At 49.4% G+C, this 25079-nt stretch overlaps 1 protein-coding gene across 1 annotated transcript in view; it reads left to right on the top strand.

Annotated features, from left to right (window-relative positions):
* Positions 1-25011, top strand: part of LOC135829458 (mucin-19-like) — a 38186-nt gene extending 13175 nt beyond the window's left edge. The window contains exons 18-36 of the mRNA XM_065341864.1: positions 1-167; positions 535-573; positions 1058-1091; positions 2645-2754; positions 3551-4241; positions 5332-5498; positions 6202-6937; positions 7447-7664; positions 8024-8089; positions 8619-8856; positions 10187-10464; positions 10967-11053; positions 12108-12647; positions 14919-15233; positions 15707-16951; positions 17350-20437; positions 22152-22195; positions 24106-24125; positions 24321-25011. The exon at positions 1-167 is cut by the window's left edge and continues 356 nt beyond it. Of these exons, the coding sequence (XP_065197936.1) occupies positions 1-167; positions 535-573; positions 1058-1091; positions 2645-2754; positions 3551-4241; positions 5332-5498; positions 6202-6937; positions 7447-7664; positions 8024-8089; positions 8619-8856; positions 10187-10464; positions 10967-11053; positions 12108-12647; positions 14919-15233; positions 15707-16951; positions 17350-20437; positions 22152-22195; positions 24106-24125; positions 24321-24405 (8168 nt within the window). The 3' untranslated portion in view covers positions 24406-25011. The remainder of the gene's footprint in view (positions 168-534; positions 574-1057; positions 1092-2644; positions 2755-3550; positions 4242-5331; positions 5499-6201; positions 6938-7446; positions 7665-8023; positions 8090-8618; positions 8857-10186; positions 10465-10966; positions 11054-12107; positions 12648-14918; positions 15234-15706; positions 16952-17349; positions 20438-22151; positions 22196-24105; positions 24126-24320) is intronic.
* Positions 25012-25079: the final 68 nt, after the last annotated feature.

Here is a 25079-nt window from a genome sequence, read left to right as displayed (position 1 = left end):
CCTATGTCAGCAGCAGCTGCGGTGGTGTTGGTGGTGGCCTGGCGATAGGCACAGCTGGCCAGTCAGTGTACTGCAGCAACTCCCTGTACAGTGTGCCAGTGATGAGTGAACACGGCGAGGCGGTCTTGGACACGCTGCGTACTCTCAGCTTTGACTACATGATCTCTGTAAGTGGCTTATAAATACTATGCGCTTGCAAATACTAGTATGGCGGTTTGCTGATGCAGCAGCTGTCCATCTCTGTGTGCTGCAACAGGTGTTGTCATTGTGTACTGTGATTGTACGCCCAGAGGATGCTGGCCAATGTTAGTGTTTGGACAGATCCGTTACTATAGGTTCTGATGTACAGTCCTTGGCAGTGCATGTGAGTCTGTACGTTTGAAAGGTGGCACTCTGGCTGGATTTGCGTATGCCCGGCACAACAATGCACAGGACAATCCCTTTGCCTTGGAATGTTGATTGGAAAGATCCTGAAGCTTGTTAGTGATGCTCATGTTGATATTGTGTGATTTATGTCCTTGCTTGTCCTTGCAGCACTCTGGTTCTAGCAAGAAATATCCATCCCTGCCATTGGTAAGGGTTCTGGTTACGATTCTTGCCATACTCTCTCTCTCTCTCTCTCTCTCTCTCTCTCTCTCTTTCTCTCTCTCTCTCTCTCTCTCTCTCTCTCTCTCTCTCTCTCTCTCTCTCTCTCTCTCCCCCCCCCCCCTCTCTCTCCCTCTCCCTCTCCCTCTCCCTCTCTCTCTCTCTCTCTCTCTCTCTCTCTCTCTCTCTCTCTCTCTCTCTCTCTCTCTCTCTCTCTCTCTCTCTCTCTCTCTCTCTCTCTCTCTCTCTTTTCTCTCTCTCTCTCTCTCTCTCTCTCTCTCTTTTCTCTCTCTCTCTCTCTCTCTCTCTCTCTCTCTCTCTCTCTCTCTCTCTCTCTCTCTCTCTCTCTCATATGGAACTTTTCACAAGACTGCGGGTAGTGTGGCCTGCAGTCGACTGTTGTGTCCGTCTATGTGCCCATTCACGTGCTCATGTTCCACCTACCTTGGTGTGTGCATGTTCCTTCTTGCAGGATGTGACCTCCTGCTGTGTGTCTACCGCGAATGGTATGTACTTCAGTATTGTTGTTTTATGACTTGTGAGCACAAGCACTGCTTTTCTATTGCTCTTCTTGATTATTATATGAAATGAAACGAACACGGGATACCTGTCTTGAATTCCGTCTGTACTAAAATTATAATCCGCGAAGGAATGGAGATGGAACAGAAAATCAGATTGCCCACTTTCCATCTTGTGGTCACTCCCTGTGTGAAGTGTGTGCCCGTAGGTTGGAGAGGTAATCGAGTAGCACTTGTGTGCTCACTTTACATGTGAGCTTACGTAGCGGTATGTACATGCATGTGTCTTGTGTGTGAGCTTACGCACCGGTGCATGTATGTAGTTGCATGTGTCTTACATGTGAGCTTACCTACGTCTGTATGTGCATTCGGAGAGAGTTGCGGTGGCTCGTGACTGTGCTCAATACAGCAAGGTGCAGAGCCTAATAAGTATTCAAAAAGCGTTTTTGCTGTCATACAACTTCCGCGCCAAGCTCGCCAAACCGTTCGACTGGGTGATCTGCCTGCCGTGCCTGCACCTGCGGCCGCGGTACGTGTGGATCGACCAGTGGATGGACTACTACGCTCACCGCCTACACGCCGACTACTTCTTTGTGTACAGCGCCATCGAGGGGCAGGACCGCGCGGCGCTGCGCCAACTGGGCATACGCCTAGCGCCGACGCACTCGAGCGTGCTCAACATTGCCGCGCAGAACGCGTTCAACCCGTACTACTTCGGGCAGACGTACGCCATGCACGACTGCATGTTCATGAACCGTCACCTGGACACCAAGTGGGCCATGTTCCAGGACTTTGACGAGGTGCTGTCGGTGCCGGAGTCGTACCCGACGCCGTACGCGTTCTTCGAGTCGCACGCCGAGAAGACGGCGCTGACGTTCGGCACGTGGCCCGTGGATGTGGGCGCTTGCCGCCCTGAGTCCGTGGTGCCCGCCGGCGATCGCGAGTGGCCGCTGATGGTTTCACGGTTTTAACAGATCATCAGACAGCAACTTGACTACAATTTCCCGAAGATATGACTGATATAGGCTGCAGGCTTGGACAAGCCTGCATGGCTTGCACAAGTGAATGATACGGGTTGATGGTGTAATATGAAAATGACTGCGTGAGTTGGGTAAATGGGGTGCAAAAATAGGCGCAAAAAAAAGAATTCACTTTAGGCCTACAGTGTATTGTAGTGAGGTGCTACTCATAGTTATTCCACTGCTCTTCTCCTCGCCTCCCTCAAAAGATCATGTGGTTGCATGAGCCTAGGCCTAAAGTGTATTCTTTTTTTTTGCGCCTAATTTTGCACCCCACACCCAACTCACACAATCATTTTCATATCACACTATCAGCCCGTATCATTCACTCGCGCCATGATCCAAGCTTGCAGCCTATATAGTCATATCTTCGGAAAATTGTAGTGAAGTTGCCGTCTGTTGATCGGTTAAAACCGTGAAACTCACAGTGTTACAGCAGAAACGCCTTTGAATCCTTTCAAGTTTGTGTACGTCTGAATGTACATGCATCTGTTGTGTGTAACTGCTGTTCTTCATGTTCAGGACATGCCTACCTGTCCTCGGCCGCCGTTAACAGCCGTATTATGAGTGGATTATCTTCTACGCACGGTGTACCTGGCGGGCAGACTGTCGATTCAGATCTTGTGTTGAGCGTAAGTCTTGCGGATAACTCAAGCTTCTTAAACGAGCCACCTGAATTCCTGACTGGGTTTCGCATCACTGGGCACCAATTTGCATTACTATCAATATTATTTAACGCACGTCTGCGTTTACGTCAACAGGAAGTCCACGTATTCGCATGTGCCTAAAGACAGACAGAGCGGGCAGAGAAGAAAAGAGAAAAAAAATGTAAGATAGCAGACAACGGCGATAGGCACGTAACTCATGTTCGATGATAACTGCTGAATGCACGGGATCTATTCGGGAAAAAAGAGAAAGAAAAATGAAGAACACAGACCACGACGATAGGAATGTAACTCATGTTCGATGATAAGTGCTGAATGCCTGGATCTGTTCAATGCCTGTGTTCCATCCGTCATTTACTTCGCCTTATGCACATCCTGGCACAGCTCGCGCCACGCAAGCCTGTCCGCGGCGATGGCCCGCAGGTGCTCTAGGTCCGCCAAGTTTCTCAGGCTCCTCAGTCCTGCTGACGCTAGACCCGCCGATAGCGTGGACACAATGGTTGTCCGTGGCCGTCCTCGCCATGTCTTGTCCCCGCAGGTGGAGTAGCTCCGCATAGCCAGGGCGGCAGGCGTGTCTCGAGGAATGCATGGCAATGGTATTTTCTATGTGCTATACATGAATATTGTATGTTGTGTACGTGCTCATGTGTGTGTGGGTGCGTGTGTACGTGCGTGCCTGTGTGTGTGTGTGTGTACGTGTGTGTGTGTGTGTGTGTGTGTGTGTGTGTGTGTGTGTGGTTTGCTCTTCCCGTTGCTTGTGTAGAGCGTGCTGAAAGATTATGACCTACAGCAGGAGCACCTGTCGTCCATGGGCAGCATGCTGCATGATGATGACATTCCGTGCACGTGCACACCATGTTCCACGATGACGTCCGCAATGCTGTCCGCCACCACTGACAGCTGTGCAGTGATGGCAGGAGCAACAGGAGTAGTGACAGCACTGGGGACCGCACCAGCAACGGCATCCTCAGCAGCGGCAGCAGCACTGGCGTCATCTTTGTGCATCGACTGTGGAAGTCATTGCGGTAGTCGTCGCTCCTCTTCCACTGCGTCATCTTGCTCTGACCCAGGCTTGTCCGAGAGTGGTGCAAGTGCTTGCTCCAGTGGGAACGATACTGGTGATGATGAAGCTTCGCCGCCTGGCTCGCCATGCACTAAGCATCGATCTTCTCCACTAGGCACCATGTCAGCAAATGGCATGTCAGCGTCTGCAACTTCTTCTGCTCATGCTGCTACTGCTGCTGCGGTGGGTGAGAGACCGGAGGCATATGCTTCATGCTGCAGTGCCAATGCTGTCTCCACGCTGATGCCAAGCTGCTCTGCCATTAGTTCAACAACTGCAGCCAGTGCAGCGGCCTGTGCATTGCCAGCTCTACACATACGCAATGGTGCTGCTTCTGGTGCTGGTGCTGGTGGTTGTGATGCTGTAGGTGGTGCTGGTGGTTGTGATGCTGGTAAGAGACTAGAGCAAGAGCAGCAGTGTGTGTGTTCTTATTGTCTTCATGACTCGTCGTGTTGACTTCTTTATTTCCACTCTCGACTATTACACACAGTACTGTGCTCCTCTCCCCTCTTTCCCTTCCGCAACACACACACACACACACTCAGACTCAGACACGCATACACTCCGACTCAGACATGCATACATACATACACACACACACACACACACACACACACACACACACACACACACACACACACACACACACACGCGCGCACGGTACATGCGCTCAGGTTCAGCGGAAAGTGAGTTTGAGAGTTGAAAATGTAGTCAAACTTTTGCGAAGTTGAACAGAAAAGGTGGAAAAGTCGAAAATATGTTAGATATCACGCATGTGCATGTTTCAGCCTCTTCACCCGGTACTTTCACTCAGTGACGCAACGCTTGTGCTGCTACATGTATTCCGTGTGCAACATCATACCGTACTTCCCCACATATAAGCGCATGGGCTTATAAGTGAAAATTTGCTACAAAAAGGATTTTTTGTTGTGTGAACATGTTCGGGTAGATGCCCATGCGCTTATATGTGCAATAAAGGTAGGTTTGTCTGTGCCCTAAACAACGGTGTTATCACAATGCTTAGCAGTATATTCAGCTCCCGGATGCTTCACCAATAGTGTTCACATATAAGCCCATGCGCTTATAATTGGGGGGGGGGGGGGGGGGGGGGGCGCTTATGTCCGGACATAAGCACATGCGCTTATATGTGCGGAAGTACGGTAAGTGTTTTCGAAAATACGCACTACTTAACTTACTGTCGGAAATGACTTGAGTTTCAGCCGTTCTCCTGCAGAATATTTGACTGGGCAAACTGAAAAAAAAGATTCCGATATGCCCTTTATTGTTGCTCCTTTGCTGTGTGTGTGTTTGTGTGTGTGTGTGTGTGTGTGTTCGTGTGTGTGTGTGTGTGTGTGTGTGTGTGTGTGTGTGTGTGTGTGTGTGTGGTGTGGTGTGTGCGTGTGTGTATGTTGTCTTTCGTGTTTTGAATGATTCATGTGAGTTTTTCACCTGTCTTTTAATCTGTGTTTCTACCGTGCCAGGTGATCCAACAGGTCTGTCATCAATGCCGTTATCAGATCATTTCTTCCTGTCCCTTCTCAAGCCAAGCGCTCATCTGCCCAGCCTACTAGCTAGTGGTACCAGTGGCACGGGCAGGGGTCTCATCAATGCCGACCTCTACTCAGCTGCTGTGAAGAATTTCAAAGATGTGAGCAACCCATTGGCTGTGCATGCATGCATTTATGTATTTGCGCTGGGTGCGTGCATGTGTGTGGGGGGGGGGGGGGGGGGGGGGGTACGTGCGTGTGTGTGTGTCTGGGTGCGATAATGCAGGAGTATGGAGTGTGTGAGAGTGAGAGGCTGTGTGTGGATTAGTGTGAGACTGTGTATGTGGATTAGTGTGAGGGTGTGGGGGTGTTTTGAGTGTGTGTGTTCATGTTTCACCCTATGCACCCAGCACATTGAGGTGTTGATTCTAGCACGTCAGAGCGTTCTGCCTCTGGGAGGTGTTGATTGTTATATTGTCTGCACTGGATTACCCTAGCTCCTCTGCTTGCCTTCATATCCCTGCGCTTCTTCTAATCTCCTTATGTTGTCTGATGATTGGCTTTTTACCGTGAAACTCTAACAACGAAACAGCGCTATTTTATTTCCTTTTGTGTACCTCTTGCGTACTACGCTCTGCCCATTACGGGCATTTGAGCACTAATACTATTGCAGGCCAAGGCACTGCACTGTCTGTGTGTACCTATTGGACTATATACATGTACTCTGCTAATGTGTGCCATGGGAAGCAGATCTTAATAGCACCACTAACATTTGATGATGCTGGTACGTACTTGGTCGTGCACTCCCGGCTCACGTTGCTGGTTCCTAAGGTTTTGTTCTTTCTTTCTTTCTTTCATTAACAGGCACGCGAAGCCGGTTTGCCAGCCTGCGATTGCTCATCTTGTTTGCAGCAAATGCGCTTGTTGAATGAGCCGCAAGAGGCACTGCATGCCGAAGATGTCAGTCGAATGGCCCTGCCCAGTACCAGTCCTGACTTGGCAATGTTGCTGGGTACGGCAGCAGTACGTAGCTTTGATCGAGCCATGTCCTGTGACCCGTTCCACTCATTCGCCGAGAACACGCATCCGCAAGAATGGATGCAGCCGTTGCCCGTGGACTACCCGTTCTCCGGCGAACTGCGCCACCATCACCACCACCATCATCACCATCATCATCCGCACAGCCACCATTGTAAAGCTAGCAACGGCATGGCTACGTGTACTGCCGCATCTAGCACTGTTCACCCTGGACACCATGCTGCCAGTACAGTAGCTCAACCCAGAGGTCATGTACTACCGCCAGTATGCACAGCTGCTGCTACTGCTGCTGCTAACGGCAGCCATCGGACAACTGTATGTTCAGCAGCAACTCACACTTGCTCCGCTTCCAGTAGAAAGATGGCGGCTGGAATTTCGGCAGCTTCAGCGATATCACCTATGCCGTTACATGCAGGCACATCTTCTGCATCAGATGTGTGTAGTTCGTCTGTGTCCAGCTACTCTGCTATTGCGGCGCACATTGGCTCTGCGGTGCCAGCTATAACGCAAGCTGCGGCTCGTGTTCGTAAGGGATTGCCCAGCCGCCAACAGCAGCTTCTAGGTGAGATACGCTGAAACACCTACACACACGCACACACAAGAAACACCTACACACACGCACACACACACACGCACACACACACACACACACACACACACACGTTTGAATGCAAACACATGATATTGGTAAATGTAGTGCATTTGAAGGTTGTCCTTGCAAAGATCTGGTCAAATCAAAAACCGTTGTACGTATAACAGTTATGTCAGTCAAAGCTACTGTCCGGGAGAATACCTCATCACTGCAAAGTTTGTCCTAAGATGTTTGTAGTAGCTTTTATTCTTGAAGGAAACTGTGCCAATGACGATTCTGTGAATATTCTCTGAGTTCATGTTGATGGCTACTCATCAAGTCTGTTGCAGTAGCCATATCCTACTTGTGAGTGAACATGGCTCTTTCTTCCCAGAATTACCATATGAAATATGTGTTTCTAGCTCACTGGGGTTACAGTTCATGCATCTGTATTCACCAGAATTTCCTTTTCGCTCTGTACCTGTGTCACTGTCTTGTAGAGTCCATGTCAACCTCAGCTTCCCTCACCGAGGCTTCTTTACCAGCTGCAACAAGTGGTGCGCCCCTGAACAAGCCGAATTCTTCCATGGCAGTCGTGCCAGCAAGCAGTGGCACTAGCTCAGGCAGCACGTCCCGCTCCTCTGCTGCCGGCCCGTTGAAACGTCTGTGCAGATGTGCAAACTGTGCGGCACTGTGTGAGCACATACCTGGGCAGCCGGTGAGTGCAAATTCAGCCACAGAATAGCAATTCCTAGATCAAATTGGATCCATCTGTATTTGTATAGCACGTGGTGAAAGGAACTTCGCGCTGTGTATGTGTGTTGTTTTCCTGCACAAGTGCCCCCTCCTCCCCAACCCTCTCTCCTCTCTCTCTCTCTCTCTCTCTTTCTCTGTCTCCCTACGTGTCTCCCCATCGCCCTCGCACTGGGGAGGAAGTTGGGATGTGCCTGTGCCCGTTTTTGAGTAATTGTACATGACTGTCACTTGTGTCTTCTCCACCACCATCTGGAGAGTTATTAAAACCGACTCAACCCCGATTCTACGATGCTGTGCCCTTCTATAACCCTTCACTTACAGGGCTACCCCACACAGCTAAGTCAGGAACGCCTTCGCCAGCTGCAAGCAGAACAGAGGAGAAAAGAGGTATGCTGTTTGATTTTCCGTTCATGAAATCACAGCTGATTGTCTGCTTACGTTCCTTGTTTATCCCACCACTGCCTTGATTCTTGCCACAGCTGGAGCTCATCCACAAAGTTCGCTTAGGAGAACCTCTCTCAGAATAAGTAGTCACGTGTCGGAAAGGGCTAAGGAGAGTTCATAACTGTACCCCCCCCCCCCCTTAATACATCCCTGAACTTTTTGTTCTGATGTGACTAAAACGTATTAGCACCATACTAGTATGATTTGTGTGAACTTCACATATGCTTCACCTTCACTACTTGTTCAATACATTCAGGGATTCTTTGAAAATCCTTGTGTCGGCCATGTCTGACTTATATTGGTATGTGAAGTTTGTGGTGGATGTTTTTGTGCCAACGAAACCCCATGTGATAGATTCATATCCCACCTGTAATGGTGTGCCGAAATCGGCAAGTTGTCACTTTTTTCTACTTTTCATCCCCATGCTCACTGCCCTAAGCAAGCTGCGTTGATATGTGATTTCCTGGTGTAGGCTCGTCGAGCTAAAGGTGATGCAGCAGCCAACGGCTCATCAGACAGCGGCGGTGAGCTTATTCCAGATGACTTGCCACGCATTGGCCCGGCCGCGCCACGTGTCCACGGCTCCAACGACACTGCAACTCCTCTCAAGCATGCTGTTGGCAGTAGTGGTGGTGGTCGTGCTGAGGGTGGCAGCGGCCGCATGTCCAAAGACTCTAGTATCACTGCTGCGGAGCAAGCCAGCATGCAAGGTACGTATATGTTCGCTTGTTCAACGTGGCATTCTTTGCTCAGTGTGCTGTACAATGTAGCTCCAGATGGACATGTATAAGTGCATGGACAGGGTAGTGACTACTGACCAGGATTTGTGCCCGACTGGTAGGACTTGAATGTGATGACGTCAGAAGTTTTAAAAAAAACTATTAAAAACAACTTCTCGGTCAAATTGTATCCACTCTTTGCCATAGCGAAGTATGATACCGGTGGGTAGTCCTCTCATGCTCGTGAAACTTGTTTTGGTACCAGCAGTGGGCGTCGCCTGGTAGAGCCCACTCCAGTCACTACTGGCCGAGGTCTCACTTATTGTGAAGGAAACCACCCAAACATGTACGGATCCTTACAGAATCTGGATCCGAAAGTCAGCGTTGTCATGATTGCGGCCTGGTTGTGATGTAGCACTTTTCAGGCCTTATCATTAACCCAGCGGTGTACAATGCAGTGTGTGTGTGTGTGTGTGTGTGTGTGTGTGTGTTTGTCTACCTATGTGTAGTGTTGACTAGATGCTTGCATTTCACACCAAACAATAGTACATGTACTCCAAGTGACTGGTTCAACCAGTGCTGACTGGCTGACTGCATGCATGTAGCACGTTGTGAAACTGCTGCACTGGGTGGGTTGGCGGCTCGAGTCTCTCTTTCTTTTGCATTACTCAGTGCTGCTTTCGATTTAGGTCTTGTTTAGAACTATGCGGCGCCGCTACACACCCAACGCAGCCAAAACACATGGGAAATACTACATGTATACGAACTGCAAAGGCCATTGATCTCTTGAGTATGTGAAGTATTTGGGACGGTGATTCTGTCAGCCTTTGTATTGTGCAGTGTGCATGTGTATACAAGTGTCCTATGCACTTAGTTTGACATTGCTGAAATTCAGACGAATGCTATGTCCATAGCACATAGTGTTGGAGAATGCTCACATCGCATTTGTCGCAGTTTGTATTATTATTGATTCATAAGGTGGTAAGTACACACCTGGCAATATGGTGGTAAATACACGCCTGCCCACACACGCTCTCTGAACTGCAAAGTTATTCTGGTGCAGAGCTCTCCTTCTCACCACCACCACCATCAGTTAGCGCCTGACGCCTAGTCGATGCATGGTTTGTGGTATCCGGCATAGTATTTAACGCTGCATTTACCGCCATATTGCCAGGTGTGTATTTACCACCATAGGGAATCAACCATAAGTACAGCTGCAGTGGAGTCTTCAACTTCATTCTTTCGTATTATTACACCATTCAATGTGTGCCTGCTGGCTGTTTCTGCCTTTCCGGACTGTCTACTTGCCTCCTTACTACAGTGACATGCAACAACCCTGCCTGCACAATCCATCACCCATCAGAACCAAGCGAATCCAGCTCCCATGCTCTTGCTCACTCCGGTGGCAACGGCACTGCAAACACCACGACAGCAGGTCTGTCCGCTGGTGGCAACGGTGCTGGATTAGCTACTTCTGGTGCTGTTACTGCTTGTTCCAGTGATCCTGCTGGTAACGTGGGTGCTGCTGGCACTGGTGCTGCTGCTGCTGGAAAGCAGTCTTGCCGCTGCATGTACTGCGAGCTCTTTGGACGTGCCGGGGTTAGTATCATATACTGTGATGGTCTGGTGCTGCTGCCACTGCTGCTGCTGCTGTCTGATCCCATGCATATTTTGTGCCATGTGCCCTATTTAGTATATAGCACATTTGTTTTCTGAGAAGTGCCTGGCTGGGAAAGCGCCCAGAGAAGGGAACCTAACATGCTGGCCGTGCTGATATATCTGATGCTGGAGTGACCATGGTGATTGCTGGAAAAGTGTAGCACTAAGTGATCATGGCTGGTTTCTGAAGCAAGGGGTTTGCTTAGCCTGATGTGCATGTAGCCTAATGTGATGGAGGTTTCCTGTAGTAGAAGAATGTAACCATATCACTGCTTTGCAGCGATCTGACAGTACCCGTCGGTGCCATTCCTTCTACTTGTCCCAAATAATAACAGCGCTCTGTGTCTCTGGTTGTCGGTGTGGGTATGGTGCGTGTGTTGGGTTGGTGTGGCTGTGAATGTGAATGTTCGTGCGTGTGTGATGCTGCACATTTCCACGATAGCCTGCGACTATGCCAGCCAGCCACAACTATACTACAGTGAGAGAAAAGCTGCGTTCCAGGCTAAACAACAAGAGGAGCAATGGCAAGGTAAGCCTCACTGTGCACTGACTTCCATTTGCATTTCTAAATTGTACTATGGTTTGGAAATGTAATGTTCTGTTTGTAGTGTAGAGACCGGTAGTAAAGAGGCCAGAGGTCAGCTGTGGAGTTCTAGTGATTTGCTATCAGTGATTATGATATGGTGTGGCTGCAGTGGAATATTGTCCCTGCCAAGATAATAATAATTATATTAGAGAGGTTCCGCATAACGTAATTACGCTAGTAAAAAACGTAGTCGATCTACGGAAAGTCTTACGTAAACTGCATGCGCGTCTGGGTTCCGCCATACAGAGTTTTCAAATCATGTAGCTGCCCTTGGCAACTCCGAACGCGGCAGTGTACGACCAGATCGACCTGGGGAGAGAGTCATAAATTTGTACCCCAATCCACTTACGGACCAGCTACGTTATCAGAGCCCTATCTACGTACTCTCCGTAGATAACTTTCCGTAAGTGGAGTGCAAACTCGCGAATTCACGGGTTTTTCCCGCCCACTAACATAAAGTTGCTCAACTTTACGTAGTGCGGAACCTCTCTATTATGAACCTCTAGATCCAAAGGGGGGGGGGGGGGGGGCTTGCGTCATTTTGAGCATTTTGCGTTATCTGTACCATGACATTGCTGAAATCCAGCAGATCACTGTGCAAACGATCTCAGTCAAAAATCGTCATCTATGACAGTGATGGGCATTTGAATAAGTGTACTTACATCCCTTTATATGGAAGATTCTCTCCGTATAATGTGAAATCAACCGATGGCCTGCAATTGTTTGTAACGCTAGCTTATCTGGAGTTGTGTTCATCAAGAAGTGGGCTGATACTGCGTGATGCCAAGAGTTGTAGCAATCACGGGGAACTTTTTTTTTTTTTTTTTACCTCCAAACACTGAAGTCACTTGGGTCTTGTACGTTCATCATTGGCACATGTCAGGTGCTTTGCATGTTGTACTTCAGTATTGTTGCTGATCCTGCTCTGACTACCCTTGTGATACTGTAGTTCTTATGCTGATCCTGCTGTGACTACCCTTGTCGCTTTTGCACACAGCCACATGACCACCACCATCATCATCATCACTTAGACGGCAGTGGCCTCCTGGCGGCGACAGCAACTGAGAGCGCCATGGACATGTCACAGCCCTTGCCACTGGAAGATGTACCAGCCAGCAGTGGTGTCGAAGACGCTGATAGTGCAGTTGGCACTGGTGCAAGTGGTGCTAGCGCCGGTAGTGCTAGTGCCGGTAGTGCTAATGGTTCCACTGCTGCCGTGACTGAGTCGCAGATTACCACAGCCTCTGCAGCCGCTGTGCTCAGTAAAAAGCCGCCGCCGCCCAGTGCTGCCGTTGGGTCATCAACAAAGACACCAGCTTCAAGTGATTCATCTGTATCCTCGAAGAAGGTCGGTACGAAAGCTGCGGACAAGAGCCAGCAGCAGCAGCCTGTGGGTGCTCAGCCAATCGAAGTGGTGATGGAATACATTGTTGGTTCTGAAGCAATGGCTGCATCCAGTGCTACGGCTAGCAGCAAGAAATCAGATCAGTCCACCTCCAAGGCAGCCAAGAGACAGCGGCAAAAGCTAAAGAAGAAGGTGGGTCTGCATTGGTCAATTTGTAGCGTTTGCACAGTGTTGCTGTCTCTTTGCACGCCGGTGATCTCTTCTACGGATATGTCCTGTAGGCTGTAGTAATGCTCGACATGCTATTGATAGTTATGTTATACAGTGTAGTGGGATCAAGAGTACATAAACGGGAGTGTGCTGCTCCGAAAAAATCGTCCCACAGAGAAGTTTTTTGTTTGTTTAGGTCATAGTGACTCACCTTTGCTGCATCTCGCACTGGTTCACATGGTTATTTTGCCGCATCACCGAGGTAATTTCCGTTGCGCATTGCTACTTGTCGTACCAAAGGTTAAAACGCACATGATTTCCCTGCTATTACCTTGATACGGTGATTTGGCACTGAACCTACAGTACGACGCGTTTTCTATGATTCATGATGACCTAAACTAAAAAATCTTCACCGTGGGCTCGGTTTTGTGCAGCATAGATTCGGAGGTGGGATGCATCTCTGTTGCACTGCAATGTCTACGTTGTGATGCCCGGTGCATTGCCCGGCGCACTGTGCAAACGTGTATGCTGTGTGTACTCCACGCGACTGCTTGGAGGTCATGTAACATAAAATAATTTTAATTATTCCCGTAGCTATGCAGAAGACGTTACTTCAGTAACGTCTGGCGCTAGCCAGGGTCCACACAGCTTTAATTCCCGTAGCTATGCAGAAGACGTTACTTCAGTAACGTCTGGCGCTAGCCAGGGTCCACACAGCTTTAATTTGGTGTTTGTTTGTTTGTTTGTTTGTTTGTGTCACGCCTGGCGCTATCCCGTATCTGTACCGTACTGTACCGTACCAGCAAAGACAGCTGGCTACATATGTTAGTTTGTTTGTGCCATCGACATGCCTGGCGCTATCCCCTACCTGTCCCGTACCATCAAGAGTACGGTACCATCAAGAGAATGAGTATATATGCGAAGTGTATCGGGGGAATGCATTCAGTGCAGTAACATTTTGTGTGGATTTGTGTGCGAGGCCGAGAACCCACTAGCAGGCTGGCTGGTCCGCCTGTCGACCAGCCCGGGGATCACATGTAGGCTGATAGCATAATAATTATAACGTATCAGATTGAGTAATTATAACGTATATACAGTCATGTAGATCTATAGCAGGGAGTCATATTATGTAAACGACTCCCTGCTGTATGGGGAGATTTTCGGGAAAAAAAATACGAAGTAGGGAGACGAGTGAATGCAATCAGAAAATCTCCCCATACAGCAGGGAGTCATATTATGTAAACGACTCCCTGCTGTATGGGGAGATTTTCTGGAAAGAAATACGAAGTAGGGAGACGAGTAAATGCAATTAGAATGGATGTTAGTTGCCGTCAGTATAATAATAATAAGAAGAAGAAGAAGAACGCCCGTGATCGGCAGAGTCAGCGCCGGTCCCAGGAAACGTCAGGACAGACATCCCGTCGACTCCAGAACGCCCGTGATCGGCAGAGTCAGCGCCGGTCCCATAGCTTTGCAGAAGACGTTACTTCAGTAACTCATTGAAACGTTTTTGCAATACAATGATGTAGCTAATCAAAGGAAAAACATTTCCATCAGTTCTAACAACATGCATGATGAGCTAGGCAACAAAGCATAGCGCAGGGCCCTGAGCGTCCAAGCTCTCTCGTTTGGTATTTGTTTGTTTGTGTGTTTGTTTGTTTGTTTGTGTCACGCCTGGCGCTATCCGTATCTGACGGCAAAAAAAGCATAGGATGTTATCAAATTTTCAATTTTTTTAGGCATATCCTGGGATTCGAACCCGCACTATCGCCCTAAATGCATTCCCCATACACTTCGCATTCATATCCATTCTTCCAAGTTGCTTCACGTTATTATCTTGCGTTTGAAAGCCGTATTTGAATATTGCGGGCAGCTAGACCTTGTCGTATTACCCTCGACCGTACCTGTCCCGTACCTATCCCCTACCGTACCGTGCCATCAAAGACGGCTGGCCACAATGCATATTCAAATAGGGCTTTCAAATGCAAGATCAAAATGTGAAACAACTTGGAAGAATTAGTATGTATCGGGGGATGCATGCAGGGCGCGCGATAGTGCAGGGCGCGCGATAGTGCGGGTTCGAATCCCAGGTCATGTCTTTTAAAAAAAAGGATTTTTTTAAAGAATTTATAACATCCCTATGCTTTTTTTGTCTAGGTCATCAAGGCAAAAAAGCATAGCGTAGGGCCCTGAGCTTCCAAGCTCTCTCGTTTACAATTCACATCCATTTTCTTTGCTTGCTGTTGCTGCCAGGCCCAAGCATCCACGGGCACTGCTGCCAATGGAAGTGTTGGTGAAAGTGGCAAGGACAAGAGTATGGACTCCCAAGACCAAGTCGGCATGGATGCAGGCAAGCCGGTGGAGAACTCGGCCACTGATTGCTCGCCGCCTGGCCAGGATGCAGAGCTGTCCAAGTTGGATGGCAACGCACGGTCAACGTCCTTAGCTAGTGATGATGCCGCTGCTGTGACTGAAACTTCCTGTGAAGTTGACGTGTCGGTGGGCGCCTCATGCAGTGCCGGCAGTAGTGGCACCAGTGGACGTCACAGCCCGCAGACCATGGCCAATGTTAGTGCTGCTGCTAGTTTTCTGGTATTTTGTTCCGTGTGCATCCTTAGGGTCTCCCTTTCCCTGAACTGGCTTATAGTGAGACTCTTTGCATGCCAGTGCTGTCCGAGTGAGCCCTCGCATGCCCTGTCTGCATGTGCACCCACATGGTCTTGTACAGAACTGGTCATTGCAGCAGCTGTGTGTTGTGTAGTTGGGTATGGCACCTACCCCAAGCACAGTTTCAAACTTCAATGCGTGTAGAATCTGTAGATGAAGTCATGCTTGCCAGCTGTATGCCTATACAGGCTTAGTGTGATGGTTCAGTCGTACACTACCACCCTGTTGTGTGTGTGTGTGTGTGTGTGTGTGTGTGTGTGTGTGTGTGCGTGCATGCGCGCGTGTGTGCGTGTGTAGGAATTTGCCGGTATAGTCTGAGACCATCACTGTGTCGTAATGCTTGTTTGCTGCCTTTTCTTTGTGTGCATGCGCAGACCGGGAAGGAGCCGGCTAAAGTGTCTACAGCTGTCGCTAACAAGGGGGCACCGGCACCAGAAACTAGCTCTAGCAGCAGCAGTGGCAAGAAGAAAAAGAAGAAAGATGTGAAGGTTGATAGTAGGGGGAAGGCGGCTGTAGCTAGCAGCGGTGTGACTACATCGAAAGGTAAAGATCAGGCCAACGGTCGGAACAGCTCGCGGCACATTGCAACCAAAGACCAATCATCACTCAGTCAAGCACCAGCTGCTGGTGCTGCTGGCCTGTCGGAGCACAAAGGTGGCTCGCTCGATGAACTCAGTACCTTCACCTCCCTCAGGCGTGCAGACGTGAAGGATCAGTCAGTTGAAAGGCAACAGGTATCCAAGTCGTCGACAAAGGCCGAGGAGAGCAGAATGCCTGCTGCGGCATCGAAGAATGGGCACAAACAGAGCGAGGAAAGCAAGGAGTCGTCATCGTCTGGTCAGAAAGTCAAGACGAAAGCGTCAGAGACAACATCTTCACGCAGAGGATCGGAGGATTATCATGCTCGCTCCAGTAGCTCTGTATCTGGTGGCCATACTCGCTCCAGCTCAATGAGCAGTAGCAGCAGTAGCGGCAACGGCAGTAGCACTAATAACGGCACTGCCAATCAATCGAAATCACTACAGGCCAGCTCTGTTGATGTCACCAGTACTGCTTGTGTGACTGCTGCCGGCACTAGCACTCCGCAAAGGAAGAAGCAGATGCAAGAAAGGGCCAAAGCACAAGAGCAGAGTGACCGCTCGTCACGGCAATCCTCTGCTGCCCCGTTGTTGCCCACATCGACTGGGTCGCATGACTCAGCTTGGCAACAATCCTGTTCTCGTCAGCAACAGCAGCAGCAGTTACAGAATTCTACAGGTCGCACCCGCCAGCCTGCCCACGCCAGCCTGCCGCAAGCAGCGCAGCCGCAGCCGCCACAACAACCTCAGACGCGCAGTGCTGCAGCTAACAGTCAGCGGAGTGGTGTTGGCAATCATCGCAGCGCTGCTCGGGAGCGCGGTAATGCTGCCACTGCTGCCGCCGCCGCTGCGTCCAGCAACAGCGGTGTCACTGTTGCCAAGCCCACCCACACAGTATCCAGTAACAAAGTGCAGCCAGGATCTACGTATGCCGAGCAAGTGCAGCAACAGTTAGGACAGAAGGCAGGTCGCAGTAGCGTATCGCAACGTGCTGCTAACCAGACCAATGTAGAGCAGCCGCCCGCAGTGCCTACTGAAAAGGTAATCTTCTTGGATTTGTTGTGTAGTACTTCTTGGTGGATTGCTTCGAAAAGAAATAAAAAAGAAGAAAGCACGTAGAAAGTTGCACAGTGTTTCACAGGCGCATATGTATGATGCTTATGCGGTGGTTGCCGTTCGCAGTGTACTAGTTCCATCCTGCCAATTCCACTGCCGTTACCCAGAAAGGGGGCTTCCAATCAGCCAGGCAGACTTTTCCTAACACACTTCTGTGGTGGAATTGAGCATGTTGTAGAAGTTCTCCTTGCAACGATGTTTTGACTTGATCACTGCCTGTTATCTGCCTTTATTCTAGCAGCGTAAGGTTCTAGCAAACTTGTTTGGTGCTCTTTATTCACGTATTTTTGGCTTTCATGTTATGTGCTGTCCTTGCCATGCAGACTCCACCTCTGTCCAAGATGCAAGAAAGTGCACCGTCTTCTCAGCCAATGCAGTGGCCAGCCGCCGGTACACCGTCTTCCTCTGTGCAGGGCAAGGCCACCAACTCGGTCGTGCCAATCACCATCCAGAGCAGCCATAGCAATTCTGTAACTGCTGTGGATGTATCATTCCAGCAAGAAGACATGCGTTACTCATCCACCAGTGCTTCAACATCTGCTCTCAGCCCAATGCCGCTCGCCGCTGCAGCTTCTTCTAACAAAGGAAGCTCGCCGCCGCCTGGCTTTCACTCCTCTTCCCCAGCTGCCAACAGGCAGAGACAAGCTGGTTCAATGGCAGCACTGGTGAATCCACCTGATCATCAGCACAATGCCGTGGTCTTTGCAGAAGGATCTACTGAGCCTGTTCACTCTCTACTGTCGGCCATGGGTCGCCAGGTTACTGCATCATCCAGTGTGACAGTGACTGCGGGGCACTCGCCTCAATTGTTCACAACATCTATGAGAAGTAGTGCGCCAACATCAGCATCTGTTGCTACACCTACACCAGCACGTGCGCCGAAGTCTTCCCCGGCAGTTTCATCGACACCAGTCCTGAGACAGGGAGATTCGGCCGATCAGGTCCACGCAACTGGAGCAGCAGTGGCCCAGTCGCAGAGTAATGCGAATGGCCAACATGTGAACATGCCCAAACCTATAGGCAGCCAATCCAGGCTCACTGAACAGTCAGAGCCTTATGTACAACAGCAACATTGGCAACAACAGCTGCAGCATGAGCAGTCTAGCGCAGAGAAACGCCATGGTCATGATTATTCCCACATCCAGCAACCTTGGCAATCCCAGCAACAACAACAACAACAACAACAACAACAACAACATCAGCAGCAGCAGCAGCAACAACAGCAGCAACAGCAGCAACGTCAACAACAGCAGCAACAGCAGCAGAGGCGGGCGCCACTTCATGCGGATACTCCGCCAGTAACGCTCACTTCTGCTCCGGCGCCATCTTCATTCTACACCTCTGGAAGCACACAACAAAAGCAGCAGCAGCAGCAGATACCACCAGCTGGAGATGGTGGACGATCATTGTTTCCTTCACTGTCTACAGGAGCATCGCGTCCCAGTGTGCAAGGTCAACAGCACTACGTACAGCACGATGCCAGTCAAGACCAGTCCCGGCCGTCTCCTTTGACATCACCTCGACCGCCGCTTTCCTCTAGTAGCAACCATGCGGCCTCTGCTTCTACTGCTGCAGTTGTGGCATCCAGTCGTACAACCACGACTGGGTTGGATAGGAGTGCTCACGGCACTAGTCATCAGCTTGCTACGCAGCCAACTCTAGCCAGTGTAAGTTACCAGCATTCGGCTGGATGGTCATCTGCATCATCAGCATCTAATACTGCAGCAGCTAGTACTAATGGTGATGCTAATGTTAGTGTTGCCGTTGCTGGTAGTCGTAGCACTGGCACCAGAGAGCAGTCTAATGCAGCAGCGCTGTCTGATTTCTTCCCGGGTAGCAGTGCGGCTTGGCACATGCAGCCACACCAGAATCAGCCGCTGTTGCCAGCACCGAAATCTCAACCGCATGTTCAGCAGCAGCAGCAGCATCAATCGTCTTGGGATGTAACATCGAATGGTGGTCGCTCACAGGTGAATGGTGGTGCATCCAGCTTTAGTGATTCTGCTGGCTATGGCTGGCAGCCAGAGCGACCTCAAGGTGTGCAACCGACTGTCCCTACTTCAGTTAGTACAGCTGCCCCGGGCCAGAGATATCGGCCGGCACCATCACCGACTATACCGGCGGCGGGGGCAGTAGCAGCAACAACGGCACATGCCACACATAGCTCCAAGGAACAGCATGATCCTCACCGCCGACATCAGCATCAAGACCAGCAGCAGCGCAGTTTGGACCAGCCTTGGCCTCCAAAGCAGAATCTTCAGGAAGATGGTATGCTAAGGAATCGTCATCAAGATGATGCCATGAGCCGACAGCAGTATGATCATGCCCAGCAGCAGCAGCAGCAACAGCAGCAACGACAAAAGTTGGATTATGAACATCAAAGATCCGGTGGTAGTCTGTTTGATTCTGGCCCAGGCCGCATGCTTCAGAGAGATGCTGTGGAGCCACTGCCTTTCCCAGAGATGCGAGCAAAACCAGAAACTGATCCTTGGCAGGACACTGGTGCTATGTATGGAGGACAACCCCAGCGGCCGCCAATGCAGCAGCAGCAGCAGCGGCATATGGCAAGAGACATACCGGAAGACTATGCAGCTAGCCATCAGGCAAGTCGCCGCCAGCCAGTCCCTGACGCATACAGCCGTTTTCCTGGTCAGCAGCCTCCCACCTCTTCTAGTTCTCCATGGCAGCAGCAGCTGCATCAGGAGCGCAATGATAGTGGCCCTTCAGCTGGACAGTTGCGTGGGTCCAGCGGCAGTGCTGGCTTGCACAGCCACCAACATCAACAGTCGCAGTACCAGCAGTCCCAACCAACGCAGACCCAACGGAGATCGGATGACCTTTGGTCAATGTCTGCACCATCTTCACAGATTGTCACTGGTCAGCAGCAGCAGCAACAGCAGCAGCAGGCAGACTGGTCAGAGAGAATGAGTGCACGAGACGTATCTGCACAGCGTGGTCTGCAAGCTGATCAAAATCCACAGCAGCCGCTTCAGCAACAGCAGTCATTTGAAGTTCAGCGCCGAGACACTTCTTCACAGCAGCGGGGGTCCACATCCCTGTGGTCGCGTGACGCTGATCCACAAAAAACGGCTAGTGCTGTGCCTGTTGCATCTAGGCAGTGGCCTCCCTCGAGTGCAGGTGCACCGAATGCTGCTGCATCTAGGCAGTGGCCTAACTCCTCTTCAGACTGGTCAGGTGCCCAGCTGCAGCAGCAGCAGCAGCTGCAACAGCAGCAACAGCAGCATAGACAACAACAGCAGCGCCATGCCATGCAGCCAGGCCTACCTTGTCAGGATATTTGGAGTAGGTCTGCCAATCAACAGCAGCAGCAGGCCTCTCATTCGCTAGCACCCGGAAGCAGCAGCAACTGGTCAAGTGGCACCACCGCGCTCAAGCAGGCTAACAGATCAGGTATGTTTGCATTCACTGCAGTGTACAATGTATACAGCATCTACATTCACTGCAGTGTGCAATGACCCCACCCCCTGCCAATGTATACAGCATCTACTGTTCTACCTCACTTACTAGTATGTGGATACGGTTGGGCAGATCTTCTCCGAGGCATGTCTGGATGAGCACAGCTGTCTTGATAATAAAATGTTCCCATACATTGTGCACCTAATCCAGTGTACACTGCACCTGTGTGCCTGTGTGCAGTTGTTTTGTACATGAACAGTGTACGGTGAAACAGTGTAGTACCTGTATAAACTACATGTAGACCTCTACCGCGGATAAAACAAGCACTATGGGAGATAAAGTACGGGTTTTGAGAGCCGTGCATCATGCATGTACTGCTCATTGGACCTCGGATTTAAACAGTACCTCTTTGGTATAGTATAGATGCGTATATCCCGTGTTAGTGCGTTGAAGTTTGCACACGTAGTCACATACACATAGCAGATAAGTTCAACGTCTTCACCCACCATGCACTCTAAGCCGACCAACAAACACCGCACACTCTTCTTCTAGTTCTCATAAACTCTCCCAGCATAGACCCAGCAAGGAATTCGATACTGATAATTCGGATTACATGTAATATCTCCGGGCAGCTGTTTCGACCACCGTTGGTCTCGTCAGGCATGGTAGGTAATAACTACTACTTCGAAGTAGATTTTGAAAAAGAATAAGATTCAAGCAGCGTATTTGTAGGAGTAATCAATATATTCAATGCGATGATAAAATAGAAATGACGATCGACCATATTGTTGAAATCAAGAGTACATAAACCAGAGTGTGCAACTGTGCATATCAGATCTGAAACAGCGCAATTCGTGCACTACGTCACCCTGATGAGGGCAGCCAAGCCGCGACTTGCGTACAGCTCAAGTTTTCATGGTTCATAGCCCGGAAATCAGCCAAGTTTGCTTGATTTTAGACGTCCTGTTTCAGGATTTCGGTGTTTTTGTGTGACTGTGTACGCTGCGTACATCCACCGACAAGTAAATTCACCAGGCTATCCGTATCAAAAAACCGAAATCAGGACGAACTCAGTGACCTGCACCACCGTGACTGGTTACGCAACTTTTCACCGTACCTGTGGCTTACCATGCTGTCAGATTTGACGTACTGCACGAATTACGCTCCCACAGGAACCATCCCGAGTTGCACACTCTGGTTGATGTACTCTTGTTGAAATGTATCCCAATGAGTAGTTAGAAGGAGCTGGACTGTGCCTATTTCCTGTGGCACTGCCAAGCGGAACAAGAAAAGGTGAAAGCAAGAGGCAATGTGCATGTCTTAGATGGGCTTGCGCCTGCTTAGGTATCCGAACAAACTTCGAACATCCTCGTCATCCGAACCCCCTGGAGATGGCTCCGTGCCGAAGGGGTAAATTGCAAATGGTGACTAGGTGTCGGAGTGTGTCTCCCTAGTTTGAAACCACAGCATCAAGACACATGACTGTCAGTTACTCAATCTCCTACATGTACTTGTGACCTGTAGTGTTGCTAACACCCAGCGCCTCAATCTAACCACGCAGCGAAGTTACACAAGTCGGTTAGACTTGGAGCTGACATTGCTCAAATCAGCCAACGACTTGTAATGTCATTGAAAGATGATGATGTACAACCACTGTGTTGATGATGACTTGTTCTGGTTACTATTATTCCTCTTCTGCTGTGTACAGGCAATGACGACATGGCCATGGCTATTCCATCGGATCTCTTTGAGGTAACATTTTCTTAGAATTTTCTTTTTGTCTTGAATTGTTTTCTTACATGCATTACTGTTAACCACCAAGGGGTTGTCAATGTTTTTTTTAGAATTAAAACTAACTGACCTTGGGCAAGGTCCCCCCCCCCCCCCCCTCTGTTTTTTAACCAACCGGGCAGCGTTCATTGTTCCTACAGCACACCCATGTCCTGGGCCATGGCACAAATAGGTACTGGAGTGGCTCACTGTACAATCATTTTTAGTGTGTACTCAATCTCCACACTGCCAGCGGGTTCCACCTTGTTTAGTGTGTACTCAATCTCCACACTGCCAACGGGTTCCACCTTGTTTAGTGTGTACTCAATCTCCACACTGCCAGCGGGTTCCACCTTGTTTAGTGTCATCAGCAGAGCTATTGGCCGAACCGATTGCAATGAAGTCAAGGGGATATCAAAGCATTTTTAAATCGGCTGAAAGCGTCAAAAATCAGAGGGCTCAAACTACAAGAAATGCAGCGAGCTTGGACTGAGGTAGAGAGCGTTGTGCCGCCAACCAAAAAGAGTGCTGAGCCGAGACAACGCCATGTTACCTAGTATAACTGTACTTACAGTTATGCTGTAGCTGAAATCTGACACCTAAACTGTATGTAGTATACAGTTGCGGTAAATAACCCCCCTCCCGGTAGTGATGTGCACGGCTTACAAGTGAACCCAATCCCGTGCCACACTGTCACCACCAAAATTCATTTTAACCCTCTCACTACCAGCCATTCAAATATCGATCCCCGTGGATCGATGCAATAGGCGATCACTAAATATTCCGTCACACGCTCAAATATTGTCAGATTATTACAAATGAGGGCTCTACGTCTTCAGAAAGACCTTGACTATCGACTGCAACTATCGCTTTCTTTCCTTGGTGCATAATTGGCGCACGACGAAGCTCGAAGCTAGTGCGCGATCAAAAATGCGCATTCAAACATTTTGAGTCGGCGTCACGCTGAGAATAACTTTGATATCTTCTCGCTTACCTATGCATTTTGGGGCTGGAAATCCTTCGGGTTTTAGGTATTTTCACAAGAACTTCGTCTGGTTTCTATGAGCCACGATTTTACAAATCAGTGAGCCACTCGTGACAGATCGCGCTGTGCATATTTGTTTGAGTTTGAAAACGTCTTCTTCATCACGGCGCAGCACACACGAATGGCGCTTGGTGTTGTAGTTTGTACAAGTGCGTAGCTGCCATCGTTAGCTTTCCAGAGAGTGGTTGCTTGTGAGAAATGGCCAAAGGAGAGCAGAGATATAACAAAGGTCGTATTTTTGTAGACTGTGAATTGACTCAATTGCGAAAATAATGGGTAGTGAAAGGGTTAAAAGGTTCTCAAACTGTACAAACTTGTTTGCACCCTGCCATTCGATTTTCCTTTCCCTGGCCCTTTCGCTGGCTGTAAGTCAAGGTGGGGCGCTCTCGCGAGACGGCGCCCTCCCGCGGCTCTTTACGGTAATACAACAGTGATGTACTGAGAACTGGTCCGGGGCCCTGCTAGCTTTGTGCACTTTGGGTCAGAGTTCACCTAGCTAGCTGTCCTGTGGCACAAGCTCAGAATTACAACAGAACAATTTTTTTACCATTCTTTTTTTATGCACTTGATATCACTATAACGTTTATAATGTCAGAACACCTGCTGCCCGATGATCGCTTTCTGTAAGATACTCTTGAGTAGCAACAAGATTCCCAAGTGACCGTTCTTTGGGCGTGGAATGGGCCTAGTGTGCAAAGGTTATCATGTTCATGAACGAGCCTGCTGAAAATGTCTGTGGTCTGGATGCTGGATAGGATGATACCCACGCACGGGCCCACGCCAGTTTACTGTATCATGCTCAGTTTTGTTTTTGTTTTGTTTTCTGCTGCATGTGTGCACTTTCCAGTCCTCTTTCACCAATTTTGCGTAAGTATCAGCGCCACACTACACTGGTATTCATAGCTTGTCACAGCAAAATGGTGCATTTTATCTCTACATTGTGGTCATTGTTCTATAAAAATTACTTGTACTAGTATTGTAGATGCAGAGTGATGCCGGCCGTTAATTAATGGTTAGTGTGAAATGGTTGTGATTTTTCTATCTTTTTTCTTCGTTTTGTAGATCCGGAGCTAGGCAGGAGCGAGAGCAGGCTGGTCGTTTGGCAATTTTCCAGTCGCTAAGCGATACGCGCTCAAATAAGCGCTGACGGCACATGTCCGTACTTGTCGCCCGCTCTTCTCGGCTATTGGTGCTGATTCTTCTGTTCTGTCCCCCATTCTTGTCAGTACGTGCTAGCACTATGTGGTGGTGTTTGCACGTGTCTATATTGCCACTGCGCTCTAACAGTGGCAGGTACTTGGCTGCGAGATAAGCTGTAGTTGTATGCCTTTCGGTGGGGCTTGGGATGAGAGATATCTCATCCTCGTTCCATCTGCTTTGTTGCTGTTTTTGTTTTTTTAGAATGCTGGTACATGAGATTTTGTAGCGCTTGCATGCGCACGTGTGTGCGTGTGTGTGTGTGCATGTGTTTGTTTATGAATACGATCCTATTGTTGATCAGCCTGGTGCTGTTTCGTCTAGTTGATATGCCATGAATTCCCAGTCCATTGCCAATGGCATACCGACCTCGTCTTCATTTGCAAGGCTTGTTCGAACATGGCCTTGCCGTGTTAGTCAAGCACCAAGGTATCGTGACATTCCTCGGTCATTTGCCTTGGTTTAACATGTATGGCAGCTAAGCAGCTTTGTCCGCTTGGTTACATACCCTCTTTTTAACCCCATAATGCTAAGAACAGTAACTATTCCAAACCTACCACTCTGTAGCACTGAGCGTGACTGTAGACCTTGTGCTGCTGCGACTGCTGGCATGGTGGGCCATCT

Source organism: Sycon ciliatum, chromosome 1 (genome assembly GCF_964019385.1).
Source record: "Sycon ciliatum chromosome 1, ocSycCili1.1, whole genome shotgun sequence".
In the NCBI taxonomy this organism is placed as follows: Eukaryota; Metazoa; Porifera; class Calcarea; order Leucosolenida; family Sycettidae; genus Sycon; species Sycon ciliatum.
The sequence above is the reverse complement of the archived record's forward strand: the minus strand, read 5'-3'. Positions and strand labels throughout refer to the sequence as shown.